Source organism: Chelonoidis abingdonii, chromosome 9, assembly GCF_003597395.2.
Source record: "Chelonoidis abingdonii isolate Lonesome George chromosome 9, CheloAbing_2.0, whole genome shotgun sequence".
In the NCBI taxonomy this organism is placed as follows: Eukaryota; Metazoa; Chordata; order Testudines; family Testudinidae; genus Chelonoidis; species Chelonoidis abingdonii.
In genome coordinates, this window is record NC_133777.1 from 59,874,797 (window position 1) to 59,890,024 (window position 15,228).

The 15,228-nt window shown below is 40.3% G+C and overlaps 1 protein-coding gene across 12 annotated transcripts in view; it reads right to left on the reverse strand.

Moving 5' to 3' along the window:
- Positions 1-15,228, reverse strand: part of TCF12 (transcription factor 12) — a 356,426-nt gene that overhangs the window by 91,904 nt on the left and 249,294 nt on the right. For 9 of the 12 annotated variants that reach the window (XM_075069602.1, XM_075069609.1, XM_075069611.1 and 6 more), the window contains one exon: positions 10,410-10,474. In XM_075069602.1, coding sequence (XP_074925703.1) covers positions 10,410-10,474 — 65 coding nt within the window. Of the gene's footprint in view, positions 1-4,628; positions 4,656-10,409; positions 10,475-15,228 lie in introns of all 12 variants that reach the window. The other 3 variants (XM_075069601.1, XM_075069600.1, XM_075069603.1) reach the window with 1 other exon arrangement.

Here is a 15,228-nt window from a genome sequence, read left to right on the forward strand (position 1 = left end):
GAATAGAACCCCTTGCCTCACAGATGCTTAGGTCTGTGGCTCTTAACTGCAGGAGTTGATCTATCTCCTGCGACAGTAGACTCTTGTGAGAAGGGTCCTTGAAGAGGGGCAGGGAGGGGTGTTGTGGAGAGCGTAGGGAGCTGAAGTCAGGGGTGGCTCCAAGCTCCAGCGCAGCAAGCGCGCGCCTGGGGCAGCATGCTGGTCGCCATGACAGCGGCAGTCAGGTAGCCTTCGGCAGCATGCCTGCAGGAGGTCCTCCGGTCCCATGGTTTCAGCAGCAATTCGGCGGAGAGTACTCCGACGCCAGACCAGCAGATCACCCGCAGAAGTGCCACTGAATCTGCCTGACTGCCGTGCTTGGGGCAGCAAAAACCAGAGCCGCTCCTGGGTGATGTGGATGCAATAGCAGGATCTGATGATTTCTAGGACTCATTTGTCCGATGTTATGCGCTCCCAGGCACTGCAGAACGTTGCCAAATGGTGGCCACCAAATAGGTGTGTGGTCACAGGTAATATAGTGGGGTGTGGTCTCACAGCGCCTCGACCTGCCCATCGAAAGTGATGATTAGGGGCAGGTGGTTGGGTTGATGACTGGGAACCAGAATTCCAAATTGAGAAACTTCCCTTTTTCCTCTGGTACCATCATTTCCATAGTGCCGTTGTAATGGGAATTCCGATGAATAAGGCCCCTGTTGTTATTGAGGGCTAAAGTGTCTCGGCCCTGGAATCCTTCACGGAGTGGATAGAGAGTCAGTTTTCTCGGCAAAGAGCTTCACCCCTTCAAACGGGAGGTCTTCCACTGTGATCTGCACCTCCTTCAGAAAAGCCAAAAGGTGGAGCTGCAACACTCATCTCATCACCACAGCCTTAGAGATGGTCCTGGCAGCTGTCTTGGTGGCATCGAGGGCTGACTGAAAAGCTGTTTTTGCCACCAGTTGCCCTTCCTGAATGACAACGTTGAAGGAATCCTGGGAGCTCTCTGGTGGTTTATCAATAAAGTCCTATAATGTATTGAAATTCATGTAGTCAAATTTCACTGTGAGCACGTGATAATTGGCTATTCAAAACCATAAGATGGCAAAGGAATAAGCCTTCCTACCAAAGAGATCAAAACACTTACAATCTCTTTTGTAGGGTGTTTTCTTAGAGTGGTATTGTCGGCAACGTGAGTTCACAGCGTCCACCATGATGGAATTGGGCAGGTAAATAGAAACTCTGATTCATTTGTGGGAACAAAATATTTTTTGTCCACCCACTTGCATGTTGAGGCCACCGAAGTTGGGGTTTGCCACACCATCTTAGGTGAATCTAGGATGGCCTCATTGATTGGGAGGGCAATTTTGGAAGTAGTTGAGACATGGACGATATTTATAAGCTGGTGGTGTGTATCTTTAACCTTCTCCAATGGTATGTAAAGGGTGTCTGCCACTCTCTTTGCCAGCTCTTGGAACAAGCAGAAATCATCCACCATGGAAAGTGGTGATGGCATGATCACTTCATCTGGTGAGGAAGAGTATATGGCCTTGAGTGTGACCACCTCCTCTGTGTCCAACAGTTGCTTCTCCACTTCTTGGGGTTCTGAGACAAGTGATGTTGTAGTCAAGGGGGCATGCCTGGGAGGTTCTCAGGCGATGCTCGGTGCCCTCAAGGAAGGCTGGTAGTGCACCACAGAGGGGTCCAAGTATGGCCATTGCGCTGGCATAGGGCCTGGTGGAGGTTCCCACTGGTGCCCATACAAAGATGATGGCGTTGCCATCTGGTGGTCCATTCCTGAATGCTGTTGATATTAGGTCCCATATGGAGATTGAGAGGAATATAGAGAAACCCAGTCCGGCTCGTTGTCTGATCCCTCACTCAACATCGGAAGGGCATGGCATGATTGTGGGGAAATACCGTTTGATCGGCAATGGCTAGGTGCCATGATCCCTGTACTGAGGGGAACAGAGTTGGGAGCTTTCAACACAGACACTGGTCTGATGGAATTCTGCTGGTACTGAGCATCCCAGTGTCGGTGGCAGTGCTGGGGACCTCACCTGTACCACTCTGTGAGGGATGGGGCGATGCCGCTGGCAGTACCGATGACAGCTTGCATAAGAGGAGCGTCTTAGAGCGTTTGTCCTTGTCTTTTTGTACCGAAGATTCAGTGCCCGTCACCAAAGGTTCTGTAGGCCTAGCAACAGTACCAGACACTGACGGTCGCCATGAGACGTAGGTGCTGGATGATCTCAGTGCTAGTGGTGCTGAGGATACCGAGCAAGATGGTGATTGCCTTTAGCTATCCCTGGGCTCACTGAGAGGACTTCCCGCTCTCTTTTTTGATGTGTGAGAGGAATCTGCAAAGTTGAAGGTTGAGGGGAAGACTCACACCCGGCAAAGGGCTGAGGTGGGAGAGCCTCCTCCATAAAGATGATTTTCTGGTGGGGTGCTCTATCCTTGCAGGATCTCTGTCAGAGCTGCTGGCAGAGGGAACACTACTGTTGGATGTGTTACTTGCCAAGGCAGTGAATGCACTGGGAGTGCTTGTCCGCAACCGGAATCACCTTGCTGCAAGTGCGACACTTCTTGAAGTCTGGAGAACAGGGCATACCCTTGTCCAGGTGGGTCCTCTCTAATGAGGGTCGACACAAGAACAGTCTTTTCTTTCTTGTTTTTGTTGTTGCTCTCAAGGTCTAGCCAAATAAAAGTCAAAAAGTGGCTAAAGGGTTTCTAAAAACTGAAGATTAACAACTGAAAAGGAGACTTGACGAAGTGAGTATTCACCCACGAAAGCTCATGCTCCAATACATCTGTTAGTCTATAAGGTGCCACAGGACTCTTTGCTGCATCTCCTAAAGGACAGTTAAGAGCTCCATCTCTAGCCAGGGTTGGTTGAGAAGGAAGAGAGGACCAATATCTGTGCATGCTGGCTAGTCTCCTGGTACAGCACGAGGAGAGACAGCACATATGCAGGCCCAATGGACACTGCTACCAAAGTTCTCTGATCAGCAGTGCAGGGACACCGACACACCTACAGTGAAGCACCCACAGCGACACTACTCAAAGAATGAAAAACTTAGGGAAAACTTTCTAAAAGGTCTTTCTTTTTTTAAACTAAAACTACTTGCCAAATTTACAGATTGTTTTGGTCAACCCCAAACTTCATTTTTCAGTGAACTAACTATAAACTTATCATAGGGGATAGAAAACGGAACTGGGGGAAAGGATGTAGAAACTGTGTCCCTCTGAGGAGGCTGCTTTCTCAGATCTTTTCCCACTTCCAAGACTATTGTTTCCTAGTTTCTTCTTTCTTTCTTTCAGTCTTATTTTCCTTTGCACCCGACAGAAGATTGGTGGTGGTCTCACTTTCTAGAGTATTTGTGCATATTGATTTTTCTCCTCCATCCCCCCAGTATAAAGGAGTTCCCACAACACTTGAGCAAAACTTAGGTAGGAATGCTTCCAAGATCTGCACTCTGCCTGCTCTGCTAACAAAAATTCCAGTGAAGTTTTGAAAGAGGCAAAATACCGACTATGCAAAGCAATCTACTTTTGCAATCAAATCTGGACTGCTGCTGCCAAAGTAATTAAACTGACAAACTGCCCAAGAAATTGATACAAATTATCGTATATATTCAATCATAAGCCAGTTCGTTTATAAGCTGACCCCCTCCCCCGATGGATAAGTAAAAATGGAAAATTTTTATAACCTATTCATAAGCCGACCCTATAATTCAGGGCAGGCATGGAGGTAAACCTAAGTAAACAAAGTGCCCCGGCACGCCAAATGCTTACCCTGATGGGCCAGGACAGCAACTGGTGAGGACATTGGGGGGTGGGGGGAGGGGGAAGAAGCTGGGAGTAGGGGAGTAAGCCCTGTGACCACCCTCCACATGACACCACCCCTAGCCTGGGAGCACCACACTCTCCCCATCCCATCCCTTCCCACCTTATCTGGGGAGGGTCAGGGAAGGATGTCTCTGACCTGGCTGGAACTGCTCCATCAAGCTGGGCAGCACGACTGCAGCCTCCTCTGGTGGGCCAGACTGGGCAGCACAGCCGCTGCATATTCCAGCAGGCTGGGCCGGGTGGCACGACCACTGCGTGCTCCAGCAGCCCAGGCAGTGCAGCCACAGCATGCTTTGGGGGCCAGGGCTGAGTGGCACGGCTGCAGCCTGCCAGACCCAGAGCAGCAGCTGCTTCAGAGGCTGTGGGAAGAGCAGCGTGGCCACAAGTGCAGAGACTCTGGCCCCGCCTCTTCCCTTTGGTCTCTGCTGGCTGTGCTGCCTCTCCTTGCTCCCTCTGTTGCGGGGAGGGGCTGTGATCCCACCTCTCCCTCTCTATACCTGTTCATAAGCTGACCCCCTTCTCTGGTACTTCCTTTTTTCACTAAAAAAATTTGGCTTATGAATCAGGATATACGATAACTTCTATTTTTCTTATACTCTCTTTACTTTTTACTCTCTTTTTAAAAGTTGTTGCACAAAATAAAAGTGACTTGTTTGTTTTGTGGGACATTTACAACATGAAGCTCAATGCAACTGGATAATGCAATATCTGGATTTTACTCTCAATGCTCTGATCAAAGTTTTAGACAATGAGATGTAACCTTTTAAAATCTCATATTAAATTCTGAAGTGAATTGTGCTGACCTGGTTAGCAGCGAGGCCACGAATTTCCTATAGAGAACAGAAGAAAAATCTGAGTGGACAGGCTCCAATAACTAGTGCTTATGTTCTATTTTCTATTTAATTATAATATCCTCCAGCCTGAATGAACCATGAGCTTACACTCCAACCTCCTTATGACTGGGATCCAGATGAAGAGGATGTTTGCATATTAAAATGTAGCAAGGTTGGAGGATGATCCATAGGGTCAATCTGAGTTTTACAGAGAATGAAAAGCCAGCTAAATTTTCCTTCAAGGGACAAGCCAAATAAGTGCTATATTTAAAGTGATTTTATGAACTATAAAACATATTCCAAAGCAGCACTCAGATCACTGTGTCTGCATCTAGTATTCCCTTGTAGTTTACATTCTATTCCTGTTAAACAAAAAGATTCCCAAACCCCATATAATAATATTTACACCATAGGAATAAAATGAAAGTGAAAAAGAACAACTGTGAAAAATCTACCTTAAATATATTTGCTTGAGATAAATTCCCATAAGTAACACTAACTATGCTATTAATGTGCATAAAATGTTACTGACATATTGTAAAACTCTGGCTAATTTAATAATGCCTGATGTGCCTTACATCATGTTCAAATGATGTAATAATACGCTGCTAAATGAGTCACCTCACATTAGCTTCATGGCAATAGCATAACTGATAGGTCATTAAAGTGAAACTGGTGTAGCATATTACTGGAAATACTGTTATTTTTGCTATTGATTTTCTCTCTCTTTTTTTATTGATCCAAAACAGAGTTTCTGGAACAAACATCGTTATTAGCAACAGCCACAATACTTATAAAATACTAACAGCCACAAATAAGTTAAAATCCTTCTATCATTACAGCATAAAATATTTTACAATATTTTACATCAATTTGAGTAAAATGTAATTAGTCCATCACAGCATGTAGATGCTTCCACATCATTGTATCTTTCAACAATCTTGTTTCATAGATTTATATGGTTATCAATTTCATTCTCTTAGTGTCTTTTATAATAATTAGAATGTCTTGTCCACATCTGCACGTACAATTTATAGAATTATTAAGTATATCAAGACAACTGAACTGTTCATAAACATGTTACATTTTAAACTGAAATATTGCTGATTTTCTCTCTTCATTCTGTTCAGATCTTGTCTACTATTTATTATACTTCAGGTTTGTCAGTTTTTTAAAACTACTTTCTTACATCTTGGTAATAATTCAAAGTCTGGATAGCATTCAATACAGAATAAAAAGGGATATACTTCTACACTTCAAAAAATCCAACACTATGTTCCATTATTCCTTCATGATTGTCTGGATTTACTGAGGTCGAGCATTTAATAAATTATTTTCCTATATGTAGAAAATGTTACTATATAATTAAGAATTAATCCAACCATAGCTGTGAACCCTAACATACAGTTACATTGTTTATGCCCTCCCTATTTACCTAGGGTGCATTTTAAAGATAATGCAGATTTGACAGCTTATTATAAAAACCAAAATCTGAATGGTTAAATATATGTGCACTGACTTCCAGATACTTTCATGACCCTAGTTAAAAATCCAGCATGCATTGGATTCCTGTCAAAATGTAAAACGTAATCTCTGCTCATTTCACTAACACAACATGTAGTTTCAGTCTTACCATAAATAAACTTGATGAAAACAGGCACTTTCTCTTATTTATAAGAACTCATTTCAAAATAAAGCACTCTTTAAGGTTCACAATTAAAAAAAACCCTTAAATTGACAGTGTGATTCCACATAGAAAAATATAAACATAAACCCAATTTAAAGGGACACCAAACATGGTGTTTTTATAAAGTGGCCTAGCACAGCACTTCATTCTATTAGTAGATCACAATTTCTAGATTTCTTCTAAAAAACAATGACAGTCACTGGTTTGGTGACGGCTCAGTTCGACCATCTTACCAGATGTCTCCTTGAGGTTTTGCATTTTTCAAAGGAGAGAAGCTGCAGGAGACTGGAAGCTACAGGACATACCAAGGATCCAGAGGGAGGAAGGAACATACATTGAAGCCAAAAGGAGGGAAGAAGAATCAGGTCACTAAACACTTGGACAAACTAATTTGCTATGGGGTAAAATACCAGAAGCCACACACAAAGCTTGGTTGGTTTGCAGAAATAGTTTTTGTGATAAATTGGAAAACTATAGCAGGCTGCACCATAATTCAGGAAAACTGCCTACATGGCATTGTTAAATACTGGCATTCTTCATGCTATATGGCATAAAAATGAAGGGACTGATACTGCAAACATATACGTAGGTAAATATTTTACATATCAATGGTGCCACTGAGATGAAACAACTCCTCACATAAATAAAAAGTTACTTACGAGTGTTTTTGTAGGACTGGGCTAAAAAAACCAGAGTAACTGGCCCCAAGCTTAATACTCAAAGATGCAGCAGAAAAGCATCCCAAAAACTTTTTGCTAAAAGTAACTTTGAAAACTCAAGCTCCCTACTGAGTAATTTCAATATATTTATAATTATTTCTTAATAGTTCTCTATGGCTTTAAACATTCAGCATATATCGTTTACTGCATTAAAAGTTTTATGAAGATAAATGAAACATGCCTTTGAAGATTTACAGTAAAATTTTCAAAAGAGCCTAAAATGACATAAGTTCCACTGACTTTCACCAAAACTTAGGAACTTAAGTGCGTAAGTCTATTTTGAGAATGGAACTGAGGCACTCCTGAAAATGGTACTAAAGATTTTACACATTTCATATTAATATTTCTGCTAGAAAATTCTCATTCAGGTCCCAATTCAACTAATAAGAAGTCAAATAAAAATCCCGTCACATTTCCACATCACTTTCCACAATGTTGAGTTACCAACAGATCTCTGCAGAGATCCATGTCACACAGCACCAAATCTAAATCAGCAAGCTGATCAATTATAACATGAAATATTGTACCATGAATCTTGAAGAGAGACATTTAAGTTAAAGCACAAGTTGTAGTCTGTCACAGAAATTCACTGAAAATAATTAAATCAACAGATTTTACAGTATCGTAATTCTAAGCCCCCTGTAAACATTAAGAAATCTTGTATTTGTAGAGGGAAAACAAAATAAAAAACTTTCAAGAAAACACAACTGGGATCAAAACTAACACAGAGGAACCAAATCTACTAAAAGCTATTTTTCCCTTTTATTTACAGCTTCTAAAATGGGGATGAATGGAGATAGAGAGATTGGGAAATCCCAGGAAAATCTTTTAACAAAACAAAATAAATAAAGATTACAATATAGAAGCTTTTGGCTTCAAAATAGTTTAATCAACAGAAATTAAAATAAAATGGAGACCTGGTGTCACTAAAAAGTGGGCATACAAAACCAATTTCTTTGAAGCGAAACTACAAGCCAAGTTAACCTCTTCCAACTGCAGAACAAAACAGTTTTATGTAATTTGACTGTAAACCTGTTCTGCAATATAAAAAATTAGCGCTAATGAAAGTAATCAGTAAATTAGTAAATTAGCCTGCTTTCAAAATAATGTCAAACTTAAATTATTTTATTTAAGTATTGCACGTACTGACTTGTTTGAACAACACTTAACGCTAATACAATCTACCATTGTCTAGACTAGCAATCATTTAAAGTCCATAACTTGCATTTAAAGAGGTATTGCCACTTTTTGGGAGACTAAATATTAATAAGAGCTTCGCGGTACAGATACAAATGGGTCTTTGTTTGCAACATCTGTGTTGCAGAGAAGAGGAAGAGTAGAGGAATCAAGATGACCCTTACTTAATAGGAGAAGTAGTGCTAAAATCAGTACTGCCACATGGTGCTGCCTTTTCACGCCTTACAAACTACTGTTTAGAGACTTGGACAAGTGTCAAACCCAAGAGCTAAGTTTTTTCAAGGTTAGACATTCCTGAAAACACAAATTCAAAGTGACTAGAATGTTTACTGGAAATAAGAATATATTTTCCCCACTGAAAATAAATAATCACAAATGAATTTCTCTCCTAGCACTAGACACGTAATACACTAGTTATTTAACAATTTTGGCAAAATAACATTTGGTTTTCACCATAAATACAGGAGTACTGTCAAGGTGTAGTTTAAAAAATGCAAACATTTGCAGACCACATTCCTTTTAAGAAAAGGACTAACACATTCTGTTCTATAAATTGTTCTGGTTATGAGCTACACCTGGATTTTTTTTTTTAAATCTAAGATGAACATATTGACACTAAAATGGGAATATGCCTGCATTTTACAGCTTATTTTAAACATTACTAAAACCATTTATTATAAGATATAACACAGGATTATGTTGGTGAAAAAATTTAGAAATCTGAGAATATCATCTGCCTCAGGAGCATTAACATTAAACAGAAGAAATAGAAGAGTTTGCTAGTGCAGTGTATTACACTTCTACCTCGATATAATGCTGTCCTCGGGAGCCAAAAAATCTTACTGTGTTATAGGTGAAACCGCGTTATATCGAACTTACTTTGACCCACTGGAGTGCGTAGCCCCGCCCCCCCAACACTGCTTTACCATGTTATATCTGAATTCATGTTATATCAGTGTAGAGGTGTATATACACTACCAGCATTTCACTTCTAGAAAACTGAATTCAAATTATAGCTTGAGTCACAAATGAAAATTAATTTGGTGGACTCAGTGCACATTCTACTCTCACTGACAATTTGGCCTGACTAGTTGTCTGCTCAAGAAAAAAGAAGGCTGAGATTTTCAGACAAGCAATTTTGAGTATCTCTGCTGCTGAGTTCACACCTGGAAAGACCTTAAGGATCCTAATTTTCAGGTAGTAAACAATCAGCATTTTCTGAAATCTGAAGTTGGAGATCTCCCAAACAGTAGCACCCAAAAATCACTAGCCACTTTTGAAAAACTTGGTCCAAGACTGGAAAATCTGAGTAGTTTCAGGTCAGGATGAAAGCACATTGGCAGAGGAATACACAAAGGCACGGGAGGAAGGAGGGGGGGCAACCAAAGGCTCGAGGGATGGGGTTTTTATACAGGGACTTAGTCCTCCAGGTTACTATTCAAATCCAGCCTAGGTCAGTAGTTGTAAGAAGTTCATGGTTTGGTGGCCTATATGAAATAAATCTGGTTACTGTCGTCTAATCGCAGTGAACAATCACACCAGCTGGCAAGGAGGCCAAGAATTGAAAGGACTCAGTCCAAGATGATCCCATCTAGGAAAGGGGTGGAGCATATTGGGGAAGCAAGTTGCCAAACATATACAGCACTCAGTGTATGTGTGTGTGTGCGTGTGTCCATGTGTGTGTGTCCATTCTTTTGTTAAATAAAGGACTTGAGTCTCCAGAACTGTGGAAACAGTTCCCCTTTCACAAGCATTAAACTCACTTCAAAAATACACACAAAAGGTTTGTGAGGCAGTTGGACAGCACTAGCTCTCACAGTACAATTCAAGCCAATGCTATTAGACCTTTACATTCATTTCTGTCTTAGGTAAGAACTACACCTCTACCCTGATAAAACGCTGTCCTTGGGAGCCAAAAAATCTTACCGCGTTACAGGTGAAACCGCATTATATCAAACTTGCTTTCATCCGCCAGAGTGCGCAGCCTCGTGCCCCTAGAGTGCTGCCTTACCGCATTATAAGCAAATTCCTGTTATATCGGGTCGCGTTATATCGGGTAGAAGTGTATTAGCCTGAAATGTTCAAGTGAATTCAACTAATTACTGAATGAAGATAATTCAGCTTCTTTTCAATGATCACCACACTTACTTGACAACCTGGTAGTCCTGGGTCTCTGCCATATAGTGGAAATGGACTCCTATCTGATGTTTTTCCTACAAAGAAAAAGAAAAAAAAGGTTTGAAATAAACCCATTTTTGAACTGGTTAGACATTTTGCATTAAAAATATTTGCCAGCACAACATTAAAACAAAACCTGAAGCCCTGTGCAATCTACAGAAAGCAAGTTGCCAAGTTAAAAGTGGGCTTATTCATATATTTCTTTTATATGGTTAAATGTCACTCACTCTCAGAGGGCAGCCGTGTTAGTCTGGATCTGTAAAAGCAGCAGAGAGTCCTGTGGCACCATATAGGCTAACAGACGTATTGGAGCATGAGCTTTCGTGATTGAATACGCACTTTGTCGGACGCAACAACCATAGTACAACGTACCACAGTACAGATCAGGGATAATTTTGCACATTGTTATAGTTATCAATCTGTTATAAGCAAAATGAATATTTCTAATGCTGGCAGTACTATTTGGAAAACTGATATCAGAATGACGCAGTGTAGTAAATTGATGGCATGCAGGAAGCTGACAAATAAATCTGGATGTCCAGACTCATTACCAAAATATTTGGAACTCAGAATTGAAGAGGTAAAACATTTGGGTTGTGGTGTTAACATGATGACTTCAGCCCTGCTAGTTGAATCACAGACCAAAAACAGTCCACAATCTTAGAGGAGTTCATCCTACTCTCCCAAATGGAGACAAGGTGGTATAATAACAGATGAAAACAGAAAAAATGGGAAAAATTAAGGAGAAAGTGCTGGCAGCAGAATAATCATAATAAAGGAAATTCTGAAAACCTTAACCCTCCAGTTCTTAAGCACAAAATGAAGCTCACATTCAGATGCCTAGGGAAGGGAGGACAAGCACATGCAGAGGTGCACAAAAATTCAAATTTGTGAAATACAGAAACTAAAAGCAAGTAATTCACAACAGGTTACTCTAATTTCATGTAACTGTTGCCACCTTTAATAACGGCATCTCATATAACCAATCATTTGGTGGGAAGAATCAATAGAGCTACTAGGGCATATTGACATTTGAAACAAATGCCACAACACCATAAACTAAGAAGGAGTGCAGGTGGCTGCACACGTCCCTTCTCTGGTATTCTGTAGTGTAGCAACATGAGTTCCAAGTTTAACCAGAACACTCAGTGTCATAAGTAGCCTACTTCTGTAACATGCACTAACTAATTTAATAAACCATTTAAGTGACAAATAGTGTGAATTTTTTTCTTTTAAATAGGTTCTTCCATGTACTAATAAAAGAATGGGGTGGTGAAGAAATAAAAATGTAAAGCAGCAGCTTAGTTTAGGCTTTCAGGAAATCAGCATTTGATGGTTCACTGCAACTCTGATTTAGTTCCCAATGAAGCAAAAGTTCAGAGCTATTTAGGACACTTCACACCCTCCCACCCCTAAATCACAATGCAGGCAATAACTTCTTGTAACAGAAACACATAATTTTGTAATCTATGATTGATCTAATGAACCCTGGAAACCCACATATGCTCACTCATCCTTTAAAACCTTCATCTCAGGAGAAAACTAACCATATAAAAAGCTCAATTAACCTACCCATTCAAGGGAACAACCAGACTTTCCCCACTTAGCCATACTTTTGTAAGGCTGTCTCTTGGCTTGCAGGCACCACACACAGGGCTGTGCTCATCATGCAGAACAGCTGCCCGAGTATGTTGCTGGTTGGAGGGTGTGAGGTGTGGCAAGGTATTACAGTGCTCCACCCTTACTCTGGCCACTACTGGTAGCAATGGTCAACAGTGAGAAAGATGCTCCATGGCTCCCTGTAAGAACAGCCATTTCCCAGGTAATACCATAAAGGGGTGGGAAAGTGCTCCAGAGCTCCATTTACTACAGTCATTTCCAGTGCTGCTGGCTTAGTGGGAGGAGATAATACAGGGCCCCACCTCTTACCCTGATTATTTCAGTACGAGGACCCTGTGGGAGACTTCCTAGAGCTTCATCTTTCTGTCCCCTGCCAATGCTTATGGTAGCTTATGGTGGGGGTGGCAGATGATGGTTTTCCAAGGCTCCCTGATTCTGTTTGCTCATGCTGTCCAGGGAAAGAGCTTCTTCCTGCTCTATTCCCCTCCCCTCCTTTCCGTCTTATTCACACCCACACAGTGAAAGTGAGGGAGGCATAGTGTGGGAAGGAGAGGGAAAGCAAATGGCAAAGAGGAACCAATAATGAAAGTGGGGTATGGAATAAACAAGGAGGGGAAGTGGAAAAGGAATAGAGAATGAGTGAACGATTAGATGAGAGTGGGGAAAAAGGTGAGGGGAAGGAGGGAATGGAAGGTGAAGACGTTGTGCTCATATGTTTTAAATTTAAGCTCAGGCAGTTTCAAAAAGAAGCCAGAGTCTGCAATATCCCTCACACAATTATGTACTGATATGTTCTAATCTTTCTGTGTTCATTGTATTCTCAGATTTATCAAGCACGTGGGATTGATGTGATTCTTTTTAAAAATTTACTACTTGCTAATACCAGCTTTACAAATTGAAGTCCCAATCCTGGAAACACCAAAAGAGATAGTGCTTGTCACCAGGAATATTCCACTGAAGTCAAGTATTTACAGTATCCAGCCTTAAAATTTGGCTTTGAGGTTCTCTGTTAAATCTCAGATATTTGACAAATAACATTAACATTGAGTAGGAACAGCCTCCTGAGTGTTGCCTCACCATCAAAGATGGTTAAAAAGTCAATCTCTGCCAAAGTGTGGAAAGAGTCAGAAAGACAATCACTGACCATACAAAACATGAACTAGATACTTGTCCCAAGTGTGACAAACCATAGTATTGGACTAAAAAAATATCCAATCACACCATTCAAACCCTAATCTGAAGACAGTGATTAATAAACCAAGGATACCCCAATATTAAAAGCTCACAACATTTGAAGCATTTGAAAATGTATATGCTTATTTAGCAACCAATGAAAGAAACCTCCCCCACAAATAATACATGTATTTTGTATTATCTTTTAGTATAAATCAGAAAAACAAAAATATTAAAGTTGCACTTTGCTTAACAATGACTATTGCTGAATTGCAGCACTCTTGGTGCATTCAGAAATAGTATACAGCTAAGAAAATCTTAGTGCAAAATAGTAAACATTAAATAAAAAAAGTGTGTGATGAACTAGATAATACGCAATGAATATTATTAGCTTTAGATATTTATCAATTTTAAATGCTAATTCTTTACTAGTTTAAATTTTTGCCTGCTAAGCAATAGTTCATCTTGTTCATTTTATACAAATTACTACTTAAAATAGAAAAATGTCTAACTCCCCCTAGATCATCTCTGCATGATTATTAACATATTGGTTACTACAAATATTCTATTATAATTTTCTTGTGAAATGGGAGCACGGCTGTTAAAAAAAAAAAAGACAAAAAAGTGAACATTTTTCTGCAGAAGCAATTTGCCTCTAACAACCAGCAGGCACCAAACAAATAAAATACCTAGCATGCAAAATTATTTGAAGTAGCATGAATCATACTGCTCACGTTAAACAGACTCAGCATTTTCTTTCCAGAAAATGAGACTCTTATACCAAATGATAAACAACTTTGACTAAAGTATGCAGTATTCCAGGCAAGGTTTAAAACAAATATTTATGCAACAGTAAATTACAAAGACTGGGAAAATCATCATATATAGATGGTTTATGTAACAAGTAGGAATTGTTAGACACAAGTAAAATGAATATTTTATAGATTCAGTATAAAAGCATGGCGGGCCCATAGCACCCCACCCTACGGGGGGCAGAAAATTTCACCACACCATAGAGATTTGTTCCAAGAAATAATTCAGAAAAGTGAAAACTATAGTTGAAATGCCATCACCTAGAAATTCATCAGAACTGATGTGATTCCTCAGTATGATAAAAATTTGGAGCAAGTCATACCAAATCAGTCCTCTAAAGGCCAAACCTTTTATGAAATACTTAAAACAGACTGTTCAGCTTTGGGATAAAGTACTGGAGCATGCTTTAAAGGGTATAAAGACTCTACTGGCCACATCTCCAGTTCTGGCATTTTATGCTCCCAAGTCTGCAGTCACTTCAGCAGATACCAGCTGGTCCAAGTGGGGAGCTACTCCAGTTACACACAGAAAATTGGAAGCCTATAAAATATTGTTCCAGATGGCTTTACGTCACCATCTCCAGGCATGCCCCGTGATGATATATAAAGGGGAAGGTGATCATCTACACTAATATGGGTCACCACTTTTACAAAATTGTGATAAATCTTGTACAAAGCATACCTTGTGAGGTATCGCTGGAAAATTTCTAAACTGCTGAGTATTATCATCTAGTTATAATGTGTATAGTGATGTGTTGAATTATGAAATTTTGCTATACATTTGTAAATCAAGCATTTGTGAGTCTGAGAAATGCCCTCAGGTTAGCTCTTCGGGAATAACAAAGGAACTGTAAACAAGAGCCACTGCATGTCATTCCCAAAGACACCTCAAACAGCACAAATGCAAAAGATGCGAGCAAAAATTTGCAAATTTAGATGAAGAACTGGTGGCAAAGCACATCCACCATGGAACGGCTTGACCCCATAACACAGCAAGCATTTTTCCAGCAAAAGGGGTCAAGATATAAAATGCGAGAACAACAGCCCCAGATACTTCTTTGTTACCCCATCTCTGGACTGGTGAATTCTGACAGGGGGAATTTTGAATGAAAGGACTAAGGTCCCCAAAAACTATTTGGGGACCATAACAGATTTAACATCCCCGCTATTCGTTTTGGAATACA